We start from the raw sequence: 20359 nt of genomic DNA, 5'->3' as shown, positions 1-20359 counted from the left end.
GGTGGCCACAAGCACAGCCCAGCAGCATGGAGAACAGCCAGGTCCAGCTGGTAAGTCTGTTGTGGAGGAAGGGGGAAGGGAAGGGGCATAGGGGGGTAGATTGAGGCCCCCATGGTGAGAGAGGAAGTGGGAGTGGAGTTGGGGCTGGGGTGGGGACAAGCTCTGCCCAGCTGGGGTGAGGCACAGGACAGAACCATGGCTTGTCCGGGGAGGTCGCAAGGAAGTGGGGGTTCCCACTACTGCACACACCCTGGGAGGGCATGGGGTTGGTGGCATGTGTTCCCAGATCTGCACAGGGCAAGGGTAGGCTGCCACTGTGGGCTGAGGCCAGGGCTTCTCTGGGCTCTTCCCAGTGGGGGGCTGGGCTAGGGTGGTTCGGGGGGCTGCAACCAACCCAAAATTTGCTGTAGCTCCCCAATCCCCTCTCCCAGTGCTGCCACTGTGCAACCACCCGCTAGGAAGAGGCCAGTGCAGCCCCAGCCCCAGCCTGTAGCTACAGCCCACCCCATCCCATGCACAGATCTGGGTACACAAGCCCCCAATGGCCTCCCAGGGTGCTCACAGCAGCGGGCGCTGCTCTTCCCCATGCCTCCTGGACAGTCCGCGGCTCCATCTGGTGCCCTGCCCTACCCCAGCGGGGCAGCACCTTCCCCTATCCCAGCCTCAGCACCAGCCCTACTCCCTCTCTCACCATGGGGGCCTCAATCTGCACCCCCAATGCCCCTTCTCTACCCCACACACTTTCCCCCCCACAAAAGACTTACCAACTGGATGCCACTCTCCACACTGTGAGGCTGCATATCAGATCAACACTGGCTGATATGGCTTGTTAAAAATTGGCCATCAATATTGGCTCAAAAAATCTCTATCGGTGCATCCCTAGTTCTGATCAGACTGAGTATGTGCCATTCCCACAAACCAGTGGAGCAAGCTCCATTCCTAAGAACCTCTGAATAGATCATGGCCATAGAGTGTCTTAATAAGTTCTGCACAGCCTAGGGCTATAGAAGTTCAGAAAGATCTTCAGTGTAGTACGCTGCCGGCACCCTTGAGGAAACCATCTGCAAGAGGATCATGAGGCAACCTGCCAGACATGACCTGGCCACCTTCCTCGGTGGCTCGCTGGAGGGTGAGTTCAGCAGAGACGGCAGGGACTTTGCCTCACTGCGGAGCTGAGCCTGCAATGCCACATGTCACCTCAGGAAGTGCATTGGCTGTGCCTGGACCTGGACCAAGGAGCACTAGGAGCTAGGAGTCTCACTGCAGCCAGCTCCACATGCCAACTGCATCACTGTGATGCACCACATGAGGTCCTTCCTGGAATGGTTCCTGAAGGACACTGTCCATAACAAGTATGCCAGTGACCTGAGGGCCAAACCTGACCAGAGCAAGGTTTTCAATGTTGCCTCGAAGTGGGACTCCAGCAACCACCATTTCATGCCCAGCAGGAACTTCAAAAGCTTCGCAGACTGGAACTTCCTCCACCGTGCCCACCTCAACTGCCTGCCTCTGAATGGGGCCGTTCACTTCAGTTGGCAGTGCAGCTACATGATGGAGACACTCCCACATGTGCTGTGCAGCTGCAGGCTGCATACCAGAGCCTGGCAGCTCCACCACAATGCTGTCCAGGACCACCTGGTGAAGGCCATCCCGGTCACAGTGTGGGAGATCTCCATGAACTGCACTGTCCCAGGCTGAGAGAGCCGGATGTGCCCTGACATAATCATCACCCATGAGGGGGGCAAGAAAGTTGTGACTGTGGACGTCACAATCCCCTTCGAGAACTGGTGCCAAGCCTTCACTGATTTCCGGGCTTACAAGTGGGAGAAGTATGCCTCACTGGCCGACATCCTGAGGGGCCACAGCTGAAGGACCTGAATCTGTTCAGCCTCCACAAGAGAAGACTGAGAGAGCCATATGTAAACTCACAGGGGGACCAGTGGAAAATAGGTGAGGTTCTGTTCCCCTGGGCACCAACTGGGATAATAAGGAACAACAGCCACAAATTGATTGAGAGCAGGTTCAGGTGTGATGTCAGGAGGCATTACTTTACAGTTAGGACTGCCAGACTCTGGAATGGGCTCCCAAGGGAGGTGGTGCTTTCCCCTCCCTTGGGGGTTTTCAATAGGAGGTTGGATAGATATCTGGGTGTGTTATTATGATCCCAGCACTTGTTCCTGCCCAGGGCAGGGGGTCAGACTTCATGATCTATTCAGGTCCCTTCCGACCCTAGAAACTGAAACTGTGATGTGACAGTCAACACACTCATCAGGGGAACGCTCAGAGCCTGGAACCCCAGCAACAAGAGCATCCTGTGTGCCTGCTGCATCTCCCGCCGCTATGTAAAGCTGATGCACCACCTCATGGTGTCCAACACCATCCATTGGCCCATGACACCTACATTGAGCCCATCACAGACCATTGCCAGTACACCAACCCCACCAGACCAACCACCACCGAACTGGATCTAGAGGGGACTGCCTGAAACCCCCTCTGCACCTGTTGGACTCTCAGAGCCACTGTCTAACCATGGACCACTCCACTGCACCCGGCAAAGACCCCTCCGATAGGACTCTATAGACCTGAGCAACTTCTTCAACCTACCCCGGCATGCATCTATCTTCTTTCCCTCTCAGCGTCACAACCCACCCTCCCCCCTTTCCCCACCCATCCTTCCTACCCCCAGGCTTAATTGGCTCACATTGTATTTTCTGTAATCTCACTGCATTCCCTTCCTCACCCCCATCCCTCTTATGTTAGCCCCTCACTCCAGCACTCCGTATTTCCTTTATGGCTTGTCATTTTTTGGTTCATGACTTTGGTTGGACATTTACTAATAAAATTCAGTTTGTTTCTGGTCAGGGTAGGGATGAAACCCAAGGAGCTTGTCAGTCTTAAAGGAAATGCACAAAAAGACTTTGTGCCCACTAGAATGCACTTCCCTCCAAAATCTGAAGTCAAATCAAAGATTCCGAGTCTCACTATTCATCTGCTGTCAGCAAATATCTGAGGTGCCATGCAATGTTAGCACTGGTAGGTGTGCAAGCGCAATTCACATAATAAACCCAGAGGTTTCAAATAGGAATCCATAGTATTAAAAACATTCTGCCTTATTGTCATCTTTCTGAGTTCTTTGCAACAAAATAATTGCTCTATTATTTTTCTATAGTCAAAAAGCAAGTGAAAATGACAGCTTGCTCAAATTTAGCAAGAGGTGTTCTGAGTCCAAAAAAATTGAGAACCATTGATACAGAGAATGACACTCCTGGTGCTATCAGTTACTCTTCTAGTTCTAGTGGCAGAGGTCCATGCAGTGCTTAAGATTCAAACCCTGCGGATGACCTGTTCAAGTGTCAGTTTGTTGCCACATGATAGAATTTCTAGTTTTTCAATTTGCTTTTCTTTAGAGATCTAGGAAACTACACATACACAGAGATGAAGTGGGAAAAAAAGTTTCTAGAATCACAAAGCCAAGTACTCAGAAGTTAGGAAGCAGTAGATATAAGGTGCCCTGTGCATTATCATCCAGTCTTTAATTACATATAAGCTATGTTTGCCATAAGACCACTGCCTTGCCCAGGGCACTGCATGGCGCAGTGCTCAGGTAATAAGCAGTTATTCATTGTTTTTTTATCTTCATTGTTGTGTGTAATCATATATATATTCTGAGAACGATGTGGAAGTTTACTTAATTCTCCTTTCGATGAATACCAGATGAGTATGGAGTCCCTTGGGTGTCATATTATCATATCATTAATAAAATTGGCCAGTACATCAGTCTGTAGATATTGAACAGGCTGAGACTGCTGGCCCAAACACTATGCTGGTAGCACAACTTAAAAAGAAAAAATTACAGTTTGACTTGGCCATTTTTAGGAAAAGCCACAAGAAAGTTATTTGAAAAAAGCAAAATGTAACAAAAATATGAAGACTCAAATGTTTTGCATCAGAAGTTACCTTTTTTCTGATATTTTTCATGGAAATCATTCAAACAGCACTTGTGCTGTGGTAGAAGCCAGCACTATGAATACATGTATTAGAGGGAACTTTTCCCATGCTTGTCAGGACAGTTTAATTTGGGTTGTTTGGACTGAGCAGTGCTGAGCATGTACATCTCCTACCAAAGGCAATAGGAATTAGCAATGCTCAGCATTGCTTAGATTTCAGAGTCTCGCAAGAGTTGGATTATGCCCTTATTATTCAAATAAGAACATGTACATTTATGTGAAGTTATATAGATTGTGTGGATTATGTAAATTTATGTGGATTATGCAGATTTGATCATTAGAGTTAGATTATATCCTTATTGTGTAGGTTACTTGAAATATGGACCATGTCTTTAGATGTATCTGGAACAAGACTGAGGACACTGTCATAACTTTGCATATATTAATAACGTATTTCATATTCCAAAAAGCTAGCATTATACTTACTTGGTTGCCATTCATGTGCCTTGGAATTTTGTTTTCCATGGTGGCAAAAAGGAATATTTTTTCCCTTCTGTTGTAACAAATGCCAGGGATTTTTTTTACCTTCCTCAGAAACATTACATGCTGGCTGAAGCCAAGTCTGGGGATTTTAACTGCACCAGTGCAACTGTTGAGATTAAAACCTGGAGGTTCCTTGCTAAAGGGTCTTGCCCCTCTGCTTAGGGTCAAACAGATTGCCATATTTGGGATCAGGAAGGATTTTACCCTTTGCTCATATGTTTCCATCATTTTGTATCCTTCACCCGCAAGCAAGTTGTTTATCACCCAAATAAAGTACAAATCTACCCTGCCTTCTATCACCCAAATGGCAAAAGTCCTGGATGCTTTGGTAAAAGCCTGAAAACACACAGAATATAGGACTGGACAATAACAACTGCTTCCCCTTGGGTTTAGATGTTTCAGCAGAAGCTAAGCACCAAGATACACATTAACTGTCAGCTGCATGGAGCTCGTTGTGAATTGCACTCATTAGTTTATCTTGACAACAAAAAAGCTTCGTGTTCTGTTTTATCTTCCTACTCAGCACTCACCAACCAGTTACTCAACATGTAGCCCAGCATACACATGAATAGTTATAAAATGCTTCTTTTTAAAATGCAGTATTAAAGAGCAGAGTAAATAAACGAGAGGAAAAATATTACTTTTATATTTGCCTTTTTACCTGCTGAATAAATAGACTAGAGTAATTAAGTTGGAAATATTTTTATTGCTCTCCACTGTATGAATTCTAATTTGATCTTTAAATTTGCCTGGAGCAACTGCAGTGGCAAAAAACTGTCAGCACTGATAATCATTGATAAATTTATGGGAGGGATTACACGATGCAGGGACCAGACTCAATGATGTGGGTGGTCCCCTTCGGTTCTGTGTTTTATGTTCTTGTTTTCTTCTGATTGACATTTGAATTTTGACCAAACATCCCTGTTTCTAGGACAGGGAGGAAGTGGCCCAGTAAAGATGTTTAAGCACTTTTGTTTACTTATTTGATGATAAAGCTAAAAGTTAACTGCTGATGATTATATTACCCCCCAAAAATCAATTACCTCATGACTGTCTTTATCACAGAGTTGCAAACTGAAGTTGTCTCCCAAATTAAGCATCTGTAAGGTAGCAAGGGAGGAGGTTAGCCTTTTTGGATGGCATGCCACAAATTAGCTCCACGCCCTCCCTGCGTGCCATTCTGATCCTCCCACCCTGCCCAGTCAGCTGCTCTGCTTTCTGCTCCCTGAACTGTGCTTCCTGCCTGATCTACTGCTTTACTTTCTGCTTCTTGCCCTGTGCTCCATGCCCATTTCAAGCCCTGGTGTGGTCCCTATACTAATACCAGAGGTGATCAGTGGCTGGGTCTGGGGTTTGAACCACTTTAATACGTTCCCAAAATCAGCTGACAGTCGCCTGATTGCTGAGCAACTTTGCTAGCACAGAAAGAGCCTGGGATCATAATCCTGGGCTCCCCCTTTACTGACAAGTAGAGTGCAGTTGGGGTTTGATCCGTCATCCTCAAATCAGGCATCCTGCCATACTAGCACAGCATTTGGCACAATTTTTGGGATTGTAGCTCAGATCCCATCACACCTTTCACTGAATGTGAGCTGCCTTAGAAACGCACTAATATCTATATGAAAATTGCAAGGTAGTCCTAGTAAAATCTAGTTCTCATAAGGATTACAGTCTGACTTTTTTATCAGAATAACATAACATAAACCTAAGCATAGGACCTCTCCTGGTTATTACATTCTTCTTCATTTCAGGATGGAATTGTGGTGCTTTCCTAACTCAGCTCCCAAGAAATTAGTAGAAATAAATTAAGCCAGTGGGTGGTTTTTGAAAGTCCCAATCCTAGCACAAGATATTATTTTCTTTATAATTTAGCAGTGAGATTAAAATTCATGCCAAATTGACCTATTTCACGGCTTTATACCAATATTTGTGCTTCATCTAGCCTCGCTGCTACTGATTTTATTTATTAACTTTCCTTGAAGAAAATCAATGAAATATTTCTCTTTGAAAAAAAGAAACAAAATCTAAAATCTGTTTTGGGTCTTTACAAGTGAGTAGGGTATGTTTACAGGGAACGTGCCTCTGTGCTAATTGGAGACATTTGCTTATACAATTAAAAACACTCCTTTTGAAATTTTCATCCCTTCTAAAAGAAACATGTGAGATTGAAGTCTAATTATTGCTGTCTCAGGTGCTGTTTCATGGGCTGGGTGAGGGGGTGTTAGTCTTTGTGTGTCTGTTTTCATTTCACACAAATAACATGTTCGTATTTCTTGGACTCGGTCCTCCCTTCTGCAGTGCAGGATTGGGACTTCTATACAGGTGATAACAGGGGGAGGAAAGGATAGGAACCATCTTCCTGTGGAAACAGCAAGACAGAATTCCTCCCTAGCTCAGAGGTGATGGGGGGATGCTCAGCTTCCCCCCGCTCACTGATTAACATGTTGCTATTAGCAGCAAGAGCTAATCAGCAAATGGTGACTATGCAGCTGGCTCCTGGTCAAAGTTCACTGCACAGGGTGGCACACCAGCACTCGGGAAAGAATATGCAGGGCTTTTAATGAACAATGTACCAGCTAGGTCAGAATTTAGAGGCTTCTTGCACTACAAATTCTGTGAACCATCACTGCAATCAGAATTTCGTCCATGGACCCAGGAACTGGCTAGGAGAAGTAAAGGATAACTGCCACAGCCTTGAGATAGATGGTATGTCACATTTCCCTTCACTGTTATTTTTTTAATTCAACAATCCTCCTTTTCTGTATCATCCCCAATTATATATTAACACTGGTTGTTTGTTAACAAACTACGCTGTGGCTAGCTTTATTTAGGACTCATTTTGAAAGCTCCTTTGACTTGTCTTTCACATTTTCTTGTTTCCTTGGTGATTTGTCTGGCCTCATCAGTGTCTTGTTACTAATGCATATTTGCTCAGCTGGGAAGTTGCACACTCATTATTCAAGCCTGCCATGTGCTGGCCATTTGTGATATGAAATCTTGTCTGCCATAGTAGTATACAAGCGTGATATCACAAATAGTCCATTATGTTACTGGGAAAGGTGTCTGTATGTGAGAGGCATTTGTGCTTTATTTTGCAGGTAAAGTGCGTGTGTATGTGTGTGAGTGATTACATTTTCTTTTTTCCTTTTACCTAAGGAGAATTCTGCCAAGAGATGTTTACATTCTTTTCTTCCATTGTTTGTAAATAGCATTTTCCCTTGCTGATTTTGTCCTTTGCTATATGGCAAACTCTGACTTCTCTTTGTTTTTGTAGAAGTTGAATTTGACACAACTAGGTTTGCTTTAACAAAACAAAAAGAAATCACTAGGCTGTACAGCTTGTGGAATTTGTAACAGAAACTTGCACCTGTAGGTTTTTCGCTTAAGCCAGGAGAAATGTTTTCATCCATGCATGAGTTTCAACTGCTAACATGAGCAAGCATTGTGAGTCCAGGCCCTAAGTTGTTAGGGACTGAAAATGATCCCTCTGAGGTCTGTTTGGGAGTGTCATTTCACTGAAGTGCACTGGATACCCTCTTCTGTGATCTCCAGGGCTAGGGACAGACATTACACATAAACCACTTTAAGTGTTTAAGCCCACCCCAGAAACTTAAACCTGAAACAGAACAGATGTTCAGTACACATAAACCAGTTTGATAATGGCTGAAACCAGTTTGAGATAAATCTGGTTGAATGTAGTATCAGACTTAACTGATTTGGGACATACCAGTTTATGCAATGTCTGTCCCAGACTCCTTCCTGGTTTAAGTTAAATCAGAGTCCCCCAGCATCCCAGTTCCTTTGTAACTCTAGGCAGGGTTCTGCTCCCTGCTCCAGCCCAGGAGGGCTGGCTCCTCCCCTCGGCTCCCTGGCTGGAGCTCCTGCAGAGACTGCAGATGTCTGCTCAGCTCCCCTGTGCTCCCCACCCCCCCATGACTTCCTGCTCAAGCAGTGATTCCTCCTCCCCTCTGCCTTATACAGATACTTCTGAGCATTAGCTAGCATACCACATGCTGGCTATGGTCTGTGCTGTGGGAGACAGACAAAGGCAGACAGGACAGTGTTGACTTAGGGCTTTTTGGAGCTGATCAGCAGGTAGCTGGTAATGTCCCTCCATTCCTTCCTTGGAAAAAGTGGTTTAAGAAGAGCTTGAAGTAATGAGAGAGGCTTTGATATGTTTGATGGGCTGATAAATGCTAACAACTCCCTGTGTAACTCCCAGCTGTGTAACTAAATGCTCTATTATCAACAACCGGGGGGGGGGGGGAGGGAACCCCTCCTTAATTAGAGCATCCTGCTGGGGCCTGGCCATGCCCCACCCTCAGCTCAGCACTGTGGAAGGGAAGGCAGGGCTGCTCTAATGCCCCCAGCTTCTAGCCTGAGCCACTGCAGGCATGTTCTGACATTTCTTCAGTCCAGAAGGAATGTCTGAACAGTTACAAACTGGTTTAGCCCAGCCAAGTTAGACTAACCTGCAAAGATTGAATCAGTTCAGGCTCAGGCCTTTTGAATACCTGCCCATAGCCCAGAAGGTACCCTTTTCCTTATGATGGAATTTTCTAGGTTTGCTCTAATGGATACCTTGAAAAACTAAGCTGCTGTACCAAATAGCAAGAGTAATTTACTTATTTTTTATTTAAAATTAAATTATTTTTTATTATCCTGCATTGGACATTTAGCAGCACTGAACAAGGTGATCACCGAAATACTGATGGTAGGCCATTCAGTAGTATGACTGCTAAATATGTAGGAACAACTGACTTTCTATTATTCAAACCAACTCACAGCCCTATACATAGCTCTTGGCATTGTGATCGCTTCTTAGGCCACATTGTTTAAACCCATGTTTGTTGGCATAATGAGATTGCTGATTCTAAAAGATGCTTTCTTGGTGGAACCATTCATTATGCAAGCTTGTTGTTCCTGGGTGTGCATGTAGTCATGTATGCACTTGTTTGCATGTATACGTGTTCATAAGATATATTTAAATGTGTACATGTAACACTGATTTGGGGAGGGGAATGCAGGGATCTTGGGAGACTATTTCATGGCTGTATAGTGATATTCAACTGCAAGCCTATTGCTTTCCCTGTGAGGATTTACACATATTTGGAGACATCCTGTGTTATATGGTTGTTAGCATTCTCAGCCATGCTGGCACCACATTGCACATGGTCTGAGTAATTCAGCTGGCTTCAATAATGCCTTCTATATTTAATGTTTCAGAAGCAGAGAAGATTGGTTTAAGATGGTAATTTTCTGTCTGCACTTTTGAAATCTATGCAAGATGGGTGGTATTGAACTTTTGCTATAAGAATTTCTACACTGGAGATGGGGAATTTAAAAAAAAACCCACCAAAAAAAAAAAACCCCAACTTACCTTTTACAATATGCAGGAATGCTTTTCTAAAAACTATTTTAGTCTTCATGACTAATACTAGATTAATAGCACTGGAGACTGAAGTTTTCTATTTATCTGCAAAGCAGATACAGGAGAGTCAGTGTCAACATAAGTAAGCTTCTTTATGCTGTTCACACAAAGTGCCTGAACTGTGATCTGGAGAGAGACCACCTTTTGATTTAGTCAGTTTCCATTTCCATTTCAGTCTTTCTGTTGAAACTGTCAGCATGGGAGCCTGCTGTGATCTGGACAGCAGTCCCCTGGACTTATTCCACAAATTCATCTCTCTATGACTACCAAATAACCATCTGCAGAAGATGATTTTGATTCCATCTTGACTCATGCAGCTTTCAGACTAGTTACTAGGGTGTTTAAATGCCCTGCAAACATCTAGCAGATAACAGAGGCCTAATCAATAAATCGCATGAATTTACAATGAAGAATTCTTGTTGGTAAAAATCTGCCCACTTCTACAGAGAAAATTTCACAATTTGTGGGAGAAGAAAGACTTAGTAGATGTATTAAAAAGTTATGGAAATTGACTGAGCAAATGGCCTCACTGGAAATAGAATGGTTTCATAGATTTCATAGACATTAGGGCTGGAAGGGACCTCATAAGATCACTGGATCCAGCCCCCTGCCCAAGGGGCAGGAAGTCAGTTAGGGTCAATGAATCCCAGCAAGATAAACAAACATCCAAGTGTTTCTTAAGTGTCCAAAATAGGTGCTTGCACCACCTCTGGGGGGAGTCTGTTTCAGGCCTTAGGGGCTCAGACAATAAAGAAGTTTTTGCTTATGTCCAGCCTAAAATGGTCTTGCGGTAGTTTGTGATCATTGTCATCCCTTGGGGTGCTCTGGTGAACAGGCATTCCCCCAGATCCTGATGCATACACCTTATGTACTTATAGACTGCCACCAAGTCACCCCTGAGCCTATGCTTTTCCAGGCTGAAGAGTCCCATAGCAAACAGCCTCTCTTCATAAGGCCTGTTCTTTTGCCCTCTGATCATGCACATGGCTCTCCTCTGGACTCTTTCAAGATTTTCTACATCCCTCCTAAATTGTGGAGCCCAGAATTGGATGCATTACTCCAGCTGCGGCCTCACCAAGGCCAAGTACAGTGGGAAGATGACATCCTGGATCTTGCTTGAGATGCATCAGTAGATGTAAGCCGGGGTTTTGTTCACTTTGCCAACTGCAGTATCTCACTGGTGGCTCATATTCATGTAGTGGTCAGTCATGACCCCCAAGTCACTTTCGGTCATGATGCTGGTGAGTGTGCCATTGCTGAGTCTGTAAGTGTGATGAGGGATTTTTCCCCCAAGGTGAAACACTTTGAATTTCTCTGTATTGAATGGCATCAGGTTTTCATCTGCCCACCTTGCAAACCTATTGAGGTTGACCTGGATCACCAGCCTATTCTCAAATGTGGACACTGTCCCAAAGTTTAGTGTTGTCAGTGAACTTAGCCAGTCTGCTTCTGACACCAATGTCCAGATGGTTTATGACAACATTGAAGAGTACGGGTCTGATAACAGAGCCTTGGGGACACCACTAGTCACTGGGTGCCATGTTGATTTGCTTCTGTCAGCTACCACTCTCTGGGTCCGACCTCGGAGCCAGTTCTCCAGTCATTGGACTATGGAGTAGTCAAGGCTGCAGTTGCCCAATTTTTCCATGAGTACATCATGGGACATCAGGCTTTTTTAAAGTCCAAATATATGATATCAACCTCTTCCCCTTTGTCCAGGTGATACGTCACCTGGTCATAGAAGGAAATGAGATTGGTCAGGCAAGACCTACCCGCAACAAACCTGTGCTGGCTGTCCTTCAGAATGTTGCCGTCTGTTAGCCCATCAAGAATGATCTCTTTGATAATTTTTTCCAAAATCTTCCCAGGGATTAAGGTCAAACTGATTGGCCTGTAGTTTCCTGGGTTGTCTTTCCTCCCTTTCTTGAAGATGGGCACTGTGGGCAAGATTTCTGAATTGATCAAAACAAAGTGTTAAATCCTGCTCCCCATTCTCATGTCTGTCTCTCCTGCCATATCTTGTTGGGGGTGGATAAGGTAACACTGAACAAGGGGGAGGCTTACCAATTTTAATGAGGACTACAACACATTGCTTCCCGCTCGGCTGCCAGAGCTGCCTGCAAGCTCACTGCCATGTACATCTGTTTGCTAGTCATAGTTTCATAGTTTCTAGGGTCGGAAGGGACCTGAGCAGATCATCTAGTCCGACCCCCTGCCATGGCAGGAAAGAATACTGGGGTCAAATGACCCCAGCAAGATGTTCATCTGACCTCCTCTTAAACACCCCCAGGGTAGGGGCCAGCACCACTTCTCTTGGAAGCTGGTTCTCTCTCTTGCCTTACCTCTCCTGGGCCCAAGGTAAGCTGTCAGGTGGGGTGCAGTTGCCCAGGCGTTGAATCAACATCCCGCCCCTTTTCCACAACATCAAAGAAAAAGTGTCTTTGCCAGCCGCCACCAACCTCAGTCTACTGTAACGATCTCTCTCTCTCGGCATTCCTGTGGCACCACTGCTAACCATCCTGGGGAGGGGCTTCTCCTATCTCTCCCCCCAGCCTGTGCCTCTGTGCAGGGAAACTGTCTATTGCTCCAGCTCGTTACTCACCTCAGCTCTGGTTCCCCTTCCGGGGGAGGTCTTCACTCAGACTATAGCTTCTTTATACAATGTCTCTAACAAGCAATTAACACCTTCCTGGTGGCTTGCCCCTGTGCAGGAAGTCCTTTATTGGCAGTTAACAAATCTGTAGCTTATCTCCTATGTTGAACTGCGGGTTCTGTACGAACGGGTAGCTGCTCTCACGCAGCTCTGTAACAGGGTCACTGCCTTCCTTTTACAGGGACCACATTGGCCCTCTTCCAATCTTCAGGTATAGTGGGCTTGATAGTTACACAAGCAAGGAGGCAGTTGGGTAGTTATACTACAAAGAACTTAGCAAGCACACTGAGACAGGCAGGAAGAGATGATATGTATAAAATAGACGAGCTGATAAGTCGGGGAGGTAGCCAAGGCAGTGGCAGGGAGTTGTGGTAGATGAAGGGATGCAGGGACAAGCATAGCAATGCAAGCATCACCATAAAAAGTAATACATATGTATTTGAATTTGTTGTATTGAGCAATTTACAAGTGATTGGGAGGGAGAAGAAATATATCTATGTCATTGGCATGAATAAGCACAATAATGTCAAAAGGGAAAAAAATCAGAATAACTCTCTATAATAATCTTGGCACCACTGACTGTAACCTTGCCTTGTTGCAGGCAGGTAGCACCATCTGTTATTAAGGGTGCCTGATTTTTGTCTGTTGCATGGTCATGTTTCAGTTTCAGTCGCTGTTGACTTTGAAAAACTTCAACTGTTTGGCCTGAAACTTTTCATGCCAGGCGTCTGCCTTAAGCTGGATTTGTTGGGAGGCTTCAACCCAAATGATTTGGTCATTTCCAGAAACAAAGCCATAGAAGAAAAAGGTTGTTTGGCAAAAGAATAACACATGCCAAGTTTCTTTAGCTGGATACAAGAAGAAAAGAAGAGTCTCTGACCTGAGCCACATGAGGGGAGAAGATGCTTCAGATACTGATGATAGCCAGGGAGAGAAAAGGATGGTGACTAAAGCCACACCTTTAGAAAGAGGTTACAGGATATTAAGGTGACTTAAGAGTCCAGTCCTTGAGCCATAGATCTGTCCACAGAAGTTGTAGATCTTTCCACAGGGGAAGGTAAGCTGTAGGCTGGGATTTCTCTCCTTTTCTTTCCTCCACTCTCTCTTCTGTGCTTCAAGGGCAAGAAACTTTACCTCAAACTAGGCTGCTGCTTGGCTGAGGTTGCAGTGCCATTGGAACTGGTTAGCAGCCAGCTCCTCCCAGCTCTTGTGTTGTCATCCATTTTCTTGAAAAACTAATGCAGCCAATATACATCTGCCTTTAAAAAAGATCTCAGTTTGGTCATGTTCAGTAGAGACTTTTTATGGTCTAGCCTCTAAAACCTTTAAGAGTTTGTCTTAAGTTCTTAGGGTAAACTGGACTGGGCAGCCTTGAGAACAGCTCAGCTTGCTGCATCCCAGATCTACAGAGATGAGGTGGATTTTTCCTAAAGCTAAAACTACTTACTGCTCTGGGTGATGATGCAGTCAGGTACCAGCACTCCCAGCAAAGGAGCTTGTGTCACTGGTGCCTGTGTGTCTCAGTGTCCTCCCCTTCTGAGGTCCAAGAAGTATGACAGAGGAAGCTTCAGGTACAGAAGGGACAAGGAGTTGAAAGATCTCCTCTGGTTTTGAGGTGTGGGAGTGAGTGGATAAGTGGGGCCTGGGGGGAAAAGAGGATGAGATGGGGACAGAGTTCTCCTGGGAGAAAGGCAGAGTAACAGAGGGTGATGGGGGAAGAGGGAGTTTTCATGTTCTAGGGTGTCATTTAGGGAGTCATCTGTTATTTCTCATCTATGGCTTGTCTCATCTATTTTGAGCAGCTCTGAGCCTTTCTAGATAAGGTGGGATGTAAATCTAAATAATCATAATGATGATGAGACTGAAACTTAGAGGAGTGGTGATTAAAGAGAAAAACTGTGATTGGTGAACTGCTGAAGATAGAGAGGTGACTTGATCTTATATTTGGGAAAGTGATCTAATGGGGGTGGGGAGATGTTTTTCAATCTTGCTGACAACATTCAAGGGCTGAAAATTGGAGTTAGACAAATTCATCCTGGAAATAAGATGCAGTTTCCTATCTCTGGAGGTAATTACATATTGAAAGAGTTTACAAGGGGAGATGAAGGAACTCACTATTGCTTATTAGAATGGGATTAGATACCTTTCTGAAATGCATACTTCTGAGAGAAATCCTACAGCCCTTGTGGATGTGGGGAGGGGTATTGAGCTGGGTTTCCATTCAGGTGTCGGACTCTCTAGATCCACGTGCCACTGCTCATAGAATCATAGAAAATTAGGGTTGGAAGGGACCTCAGGAGGTCATCTAGTCCAATCTCTGCTCAAAGCAGGACCCATCCCCAACTAGATCAATCCAGCAAAAACTTTGTCTAGCCCGGTTTTGAAAAACTCCAAGGATGGAGCTTCCAGCACCTTTCTGGTTAACCTGTTTCAGTGTTTTACTACCCTCCTAGTGAGAAAATTCTTTCTAACGTCTAACCTAAACTTCCCTTGTTGCAGCTTGACACCATTGCTCCTTGTTCTGTCATCTGCCACCAGTGAGAACAGTCTAGCTCCATCCTCTTTGGAATGAGCCTTCAGATAGTTGAAGGCTGCTATTAAATCCTTGCTCAATCTTCTCTTCTCTAGACTAAATAAGCCCAGTCTTTCCACATAAGTCATGTGCCCCAGCCCACCTCACCATTTTTATTGCCCTCTGCTGGACTCTCTCCAATTTGTCCACATCCTTTTTGTAGTGAGGGGCCCAGAACTGAACACAGTACTCCAGATGTGACCTCACCAGTGCTGAAGAGGGGAAAAATCAATTCCCTCAATCTGCTGGCAACACACCTACCAATGCAGCCCAGTACGCCATTAGCCTTCTTGGCAACAAGGGCACACTGCTGGCTCATATTCAGCTTATTGTCCACTATAATCCCCAGGTCCTTTTCTGCAGTGCTGCTGCCCAACCAGTCAGCCCCCAGACTGGCCTGGTGAATGGGATTGTTCTATCCTAAGTGCAGGACTTTGCACTTGCCCTTGTTGAGCTTCATAAGATTTCTTTTGGCCCAATCCTTCAATTTGTCTAAGTCACTCTGAATCCTAGCCCTACCCTCTAGCATATCTATACTCCCCCTCATCTCATTCCTTCATGGGCTCTGGAGAAAAGAGAAGTGCCAATTGTGTCCTCAGCCTGATCATAGTGCTTTCAGATGTGGACTGAGACATTGATTGTAATAAGATCTCATGATTCAAGATTTCAGCTGATTGACTTCAGGAGGATGGAAGGAATATTTTTTCCTTGTGCACAGCTGGCTTGAACGTAATTCTGTGGGTTATTTTTTTGTTTGCATGTTTGTTTATCCTGCCTATGAAGCTTCGCAGATTAGCCCTTTGACATTAGGGCTGGAAGGGACCTCGTGAGATCATTGGGTCCAGCCCCCTGCCCAAGGGGCAGGAAATCAGCTGGGGTCAGATCACCCCTGTTCATAGGGCAGGGTAAAACAACCACTTTTGCTGGTGAAGATAATCTTTTTTCCTGAATTCTTGGTACATGAATCTTGCTCAGCAACAAACTGATGGCCAGATTTGTGGTTTGAGAATTAATTTTAGCCTGGGACAAATGGGTAGAAATTTGGGGCAGGGGAGTTCATGTTCTTCTGCAGCACAGAGTGCACTTCATCTGCTGGGAACATCTGGGAATATCTCACTTGGGCAGTTTCCTGTCATTGAAGAGGATTCAACTATTGCTGGCCTTTTGGTCTTTCCTGCTGGTCTGGAGCAAACAAAATGGTCCCTTGATGACTAAAGCCTTAAGTCAGTGGTTTTCAGCCTGTGGTCCACAAACTGTCTAAGGGGTCCAGGAGAGATGACTATGATCAATTGAAAGTATGTGAATGCTCACACTCACAATTCAAGGGCGTCTGCACCTCCATTCAAAATTTCCAAAGCAGTCCACACCTCCATTTAGATTTTTTTAGGGGTCTGCAAGTCATTGTCTTAGGGTTTAATCTAGGAATTCCTGGATGAAAATTTATGGACTGTGATAAAATGACCTTGTCAGGCTAGGTGAAGGTTCCAGGTCAGCTGATGAACATCTTGGGTGCCAACATGATTCCATGTGATGTAAAAGCCCAGGAAATTACACCCAAAAGTACATTAAAATAGCACTCAGGTTGCAAAATCCATCACTGAAAAGTAGGAAAATGCCAGAATTGAAGGCAATATATAACTGTGTAACAGCTAGAGCAGAAGGGGATTTTCTGCTCCATTTAAAATTCTGAAGGGTTTGGAAATGTAATTTTGTTCCATATCATAGTGGAAAAAAAAGAAAAAATATTGGATTTTTTTATGGAACGGATGGCAGCTGGAGAACTGGTGCCTGTGTCCCTCTGGGCATCTGACAGCTTAGCCCCCCAGTTTTCAAGCCTTGGGGCCCTGCTAGATTTTGCCTCCAGGCCCTTAGGGGTTTTAGGAGTTCCAGCTCTTGGAATGAGCTACTATCATCCAAGCAGATGAACTGACAGGAAATCTATCACATGAGATTACCTGTCAGTCCATCAGAATTTTTTTTAATTTTGCTTGTGTAAAGTATTCCAGTATGGGCAGTTTCCAGCAAAAAAAATGCATGCTAATACGAAGTTTCCAGCCATCTCTGATAAACATAAAAGTTATACAATAGTACTGAGTGCACACAGTTCCCTTGTTCTTGTTATGTCGGTTCATAGTAACCTTCTTAGTTGCAGGAAATGACATAGTTGGCCCAGAAACTTTTTCTGATGAGATGGGTTATTGGAAGCTTTTAAAACATGTACACATTAAAAGGGCCATTAATGTAACCTAGTCCTGCTTTAAATAGCATCCATCCATCTCCAGAGACGGTCTTTCCTGAGATGGCCTGGGGTTTCGGGAGTACTCTGGACAGTGACTAAAATTAATTGGAAGATATTCAGGACATTTGTCTAAGGTCTTTAGGTAAAATATAGTCACACATACACAGTTTCCCCCTCTCCCCCATGATAGTGCTATGGATTTTTCAAGCATCAGTTGACTCCATTTAGTTGCGTCAGCCCTTATCAGAAATCCACTGTCAATATTTAGTCAAGCCTTGAAGCCTCCCACATTTCCCAGCAGCTCTGAAAGTGGTCTGGACACTGCTCTGAAGCAGATACCTTGATACTTGAGACTGCCAATGACAGCATAAATATTGCTATTTTGTTTCAATTAATTAGCGCATGAAGGACTGATTTTTCTAGGTGACGATCACCTGCAGCATCAGCTATAGTCAGAGAGTTATGAGTGTTCAGCAGCTGGTTAAATTAGACCTTTAATTTTTACTGTGTATAATATATCAAGTTATTATACCATGCATAATATTATGCATATAATATTATACATAGTATAATATAGCCCACAGGTAGCCAACATGCAGCATGCATGCCACAAAATGTATGGGAAGCTCTTCATATGACAGATCAGGGAGGGGACAGCCAGCGCAGTGACATATAGGGCAGGAAGCAGGAAACAGAGCAGTAGGTAGGGCATGGAGCAGCGTGGGATCAAAGTGGCACTTGGAGAGGTTTCAGTATGTCTGGCAAAAAGGTTGGTCCCACTGATATAACCATGTCTTCTTGCTGTTGGAGCAGTTGTTCATTACAGAAGCTTTTTTTTAATACAAAAGCTAATTAGAGCAACATCTTTCCAAAGCAAATCAAACTTTCTTAAGCTGATTACTAAGGGAGCTATTTTTAGTACCCTGCCTTCATTTTCATGCTCTTTAGCAGTGTGTAGCACTTGACACCTTTATTCAGAAATATGGTTTAGTTTCTGAAATAATTGTATCTAGTGAGTCTGTGTATAATTTATAGTTGGCTAAGACCAGAAGACCCAGCCCTTAAAAATGTCCCTGCATCCCAGAAATTCTGTGCATCAGAATAGTTCTCTGGTCATAGCTTTTTTGTTTTGACAGTTCGTATCAGCAGTTTTCTTCGCTGATATATCGATTGTAGGGCCTGAGTCCTGCTGATCTAATAAAACATCACCATCACAGAACAAGGAAAAAAGAAATCTTTAGTCTTCTTGGCAACTGCCAGTGCTTTCCAGAATATTGCTTTGTGTAGAATGAAATGGCTTTGGGCCAGTGACTAATTATATTAAAGTGCTGTGCTTTTAAATTATTTATGCACTGTAATGTTTTACCCTAGTATTATTAAAACCTCTGTAACTAAGATTTTGGTTCAGACAGCTGTGACAGTTCTTCTATGGGTGATATAGTACACCAGGGGTTTTTAACAAATAGTTTAACCCCACATTAACAAATGCCTTCATTGTGGAATACAGCTGTGGCAGGAAATGCAGGTGGAAATAATTTACATCGACTTAGACAAAATAGGCTAAACAACAATAAATACAGAGGTATCTTGAAAAATGTTGTTTGCAGTGCTGCTTTATAATATTTAAAATTGATCAGCTTCAGACAATACTAATAAGAAACTTCTTTTATTTATGCAGCAATTGCTGAGTATACAGGAAGAATTAAATAATAAGAAATCTGAACTGGAACAAGCGAAAGAAGAACAAACACATACACAAGCAATGCTTAAAGTTCTTCAGGAACAGGTGAGTGTTTATATTAATAGAATAATCCTCTAGTAATGCATTATAGTTCTTTTGGTCACTTATAAATGAGTGGGAAGTGGGCTATTGACTGAATTATAAGCAGGGTATAACAATATATATGACCTGTGTGTCTATTCTATCTAGCATACGCAAATGCTAGTTGAAGGTAATGTATACTATAGCTTATGAAAACACTGTCAAAATGAGATTGAAATCTGTCAGTTCTGCAGTTGAGAATACTGAATTTCACAACTTGTGTAACATTTTCTGTTATGTTCCTCTATACAGATACCAGTGATGTGTGAGTGTTTTCTATCTGAAGACAAATGAATTTTAGGATAGTTAAATATGCCAGAAAAGTAAACATATTTCAAAGAAAGCAGCCATTTCTTTTAAGACCAGAAGCAGGGAAAATGAGTTTAACATCTTCTGTGTTATTCATGCAGACACAAATTTACAAAAGATTGAATAATGATGACACTAAAAAAAAACTCCCAGTGCATTGGTGCACTTATCTAGCACTTCTTCTAGTGGGAAGACGAGAACCTCTTATATACTTTGCAAATCTGATCGTTTCAGTTTAGCTTTCATTGATGCTAAAGTGCTGTGTGGCATTGATAAGTGTATTTGAAAGTATTGTCTTACAAGCAAGGCAAGATGGATTGTTTCGCAGCAAAGAGAAATCTGAACCTATGCTGAGAGATGAAGTGCCATACTGTGCACACATATAGAGTATGCAAATGTGAGCTGGGTGTGTAGGCTATATAGTTGTGAAGATAGCAGTCACAACTCAATACTTGTACTACATAGTTACAACATCTCTTCTATTTCATAGTTTCATAGTTAATAGGGTCAGAAGAGACCTGAGCAGATCATCAAGTCTGACCCCCTGCCATGGCAGGAAAGAGTACTGGGGTCAAACGACCCCAGCAAGGTGAATGTCAAGCCTTGTCTTAAAGCCGGCACCACTTTGCTTGGAAGTTAGTTCCAGATCCTAGCCGCACTGACAGTGAAGTAGTGCCTCCTGATGTCTAGTCTGAACTTACCCTCTGCTAGCTGTGACCATTATTTCTAGTCACTCCTGGTAGTGCTTGGGGAACAGGGACTCCCCCAGTGCCTGCTGATCCCCCCTGACTAGTTTGTAACAGGCCACTAGATCCCCCCTCAGCCTTCTCTTGTGGAGGCTGA

General features: G+C 43.9%; 1 protein-coding gene across 6 annotated transcripts in view; it reads left to right on the top strand.

The window, feature by feature from the left end:
- The window catches only part of ENOX1 (ecto-NOX disulfide-thiol exchanger 1), a 531698-nt gene that overhangs the window by 479250 nt on the left and 32089 nt on the right, over positions 1-20359 (top strand). For all 6 annotated transcript variants that reach the window (XM_019529871.1, XM_019529872.1, XM_019529868.1 and 3 more), the window contains one exon: positions 19064-19171. In XM_019529871.1, the coding sequence (XP_019385416.1) occupies positions 19064-19171 (108 nt within the window). The remainder of the gene's footprint in view (positions 1-19063; positions 19172-20359) is intronic.

Source organism: Crocodylus porosus, unplaced genomic scaffold, assembly GCF_001723895.1.
Source record: "Crocodylus porosus isolate Cpor-Errol unplaced genomic scaffold, CroPor_comp1, whole genome shotgun sequence".
Lineage (NCBI taxonomy): Eukaryota > Metazoa > Chordata > Crocodylia > Crocodylidae > Crocodylus > Crocodylus porosus.
The sequence above is the reverse complement of the archived record's forward strand: the minus strand, read 5'-3'. Positions and strand labels throughout refer to the sequence as shown.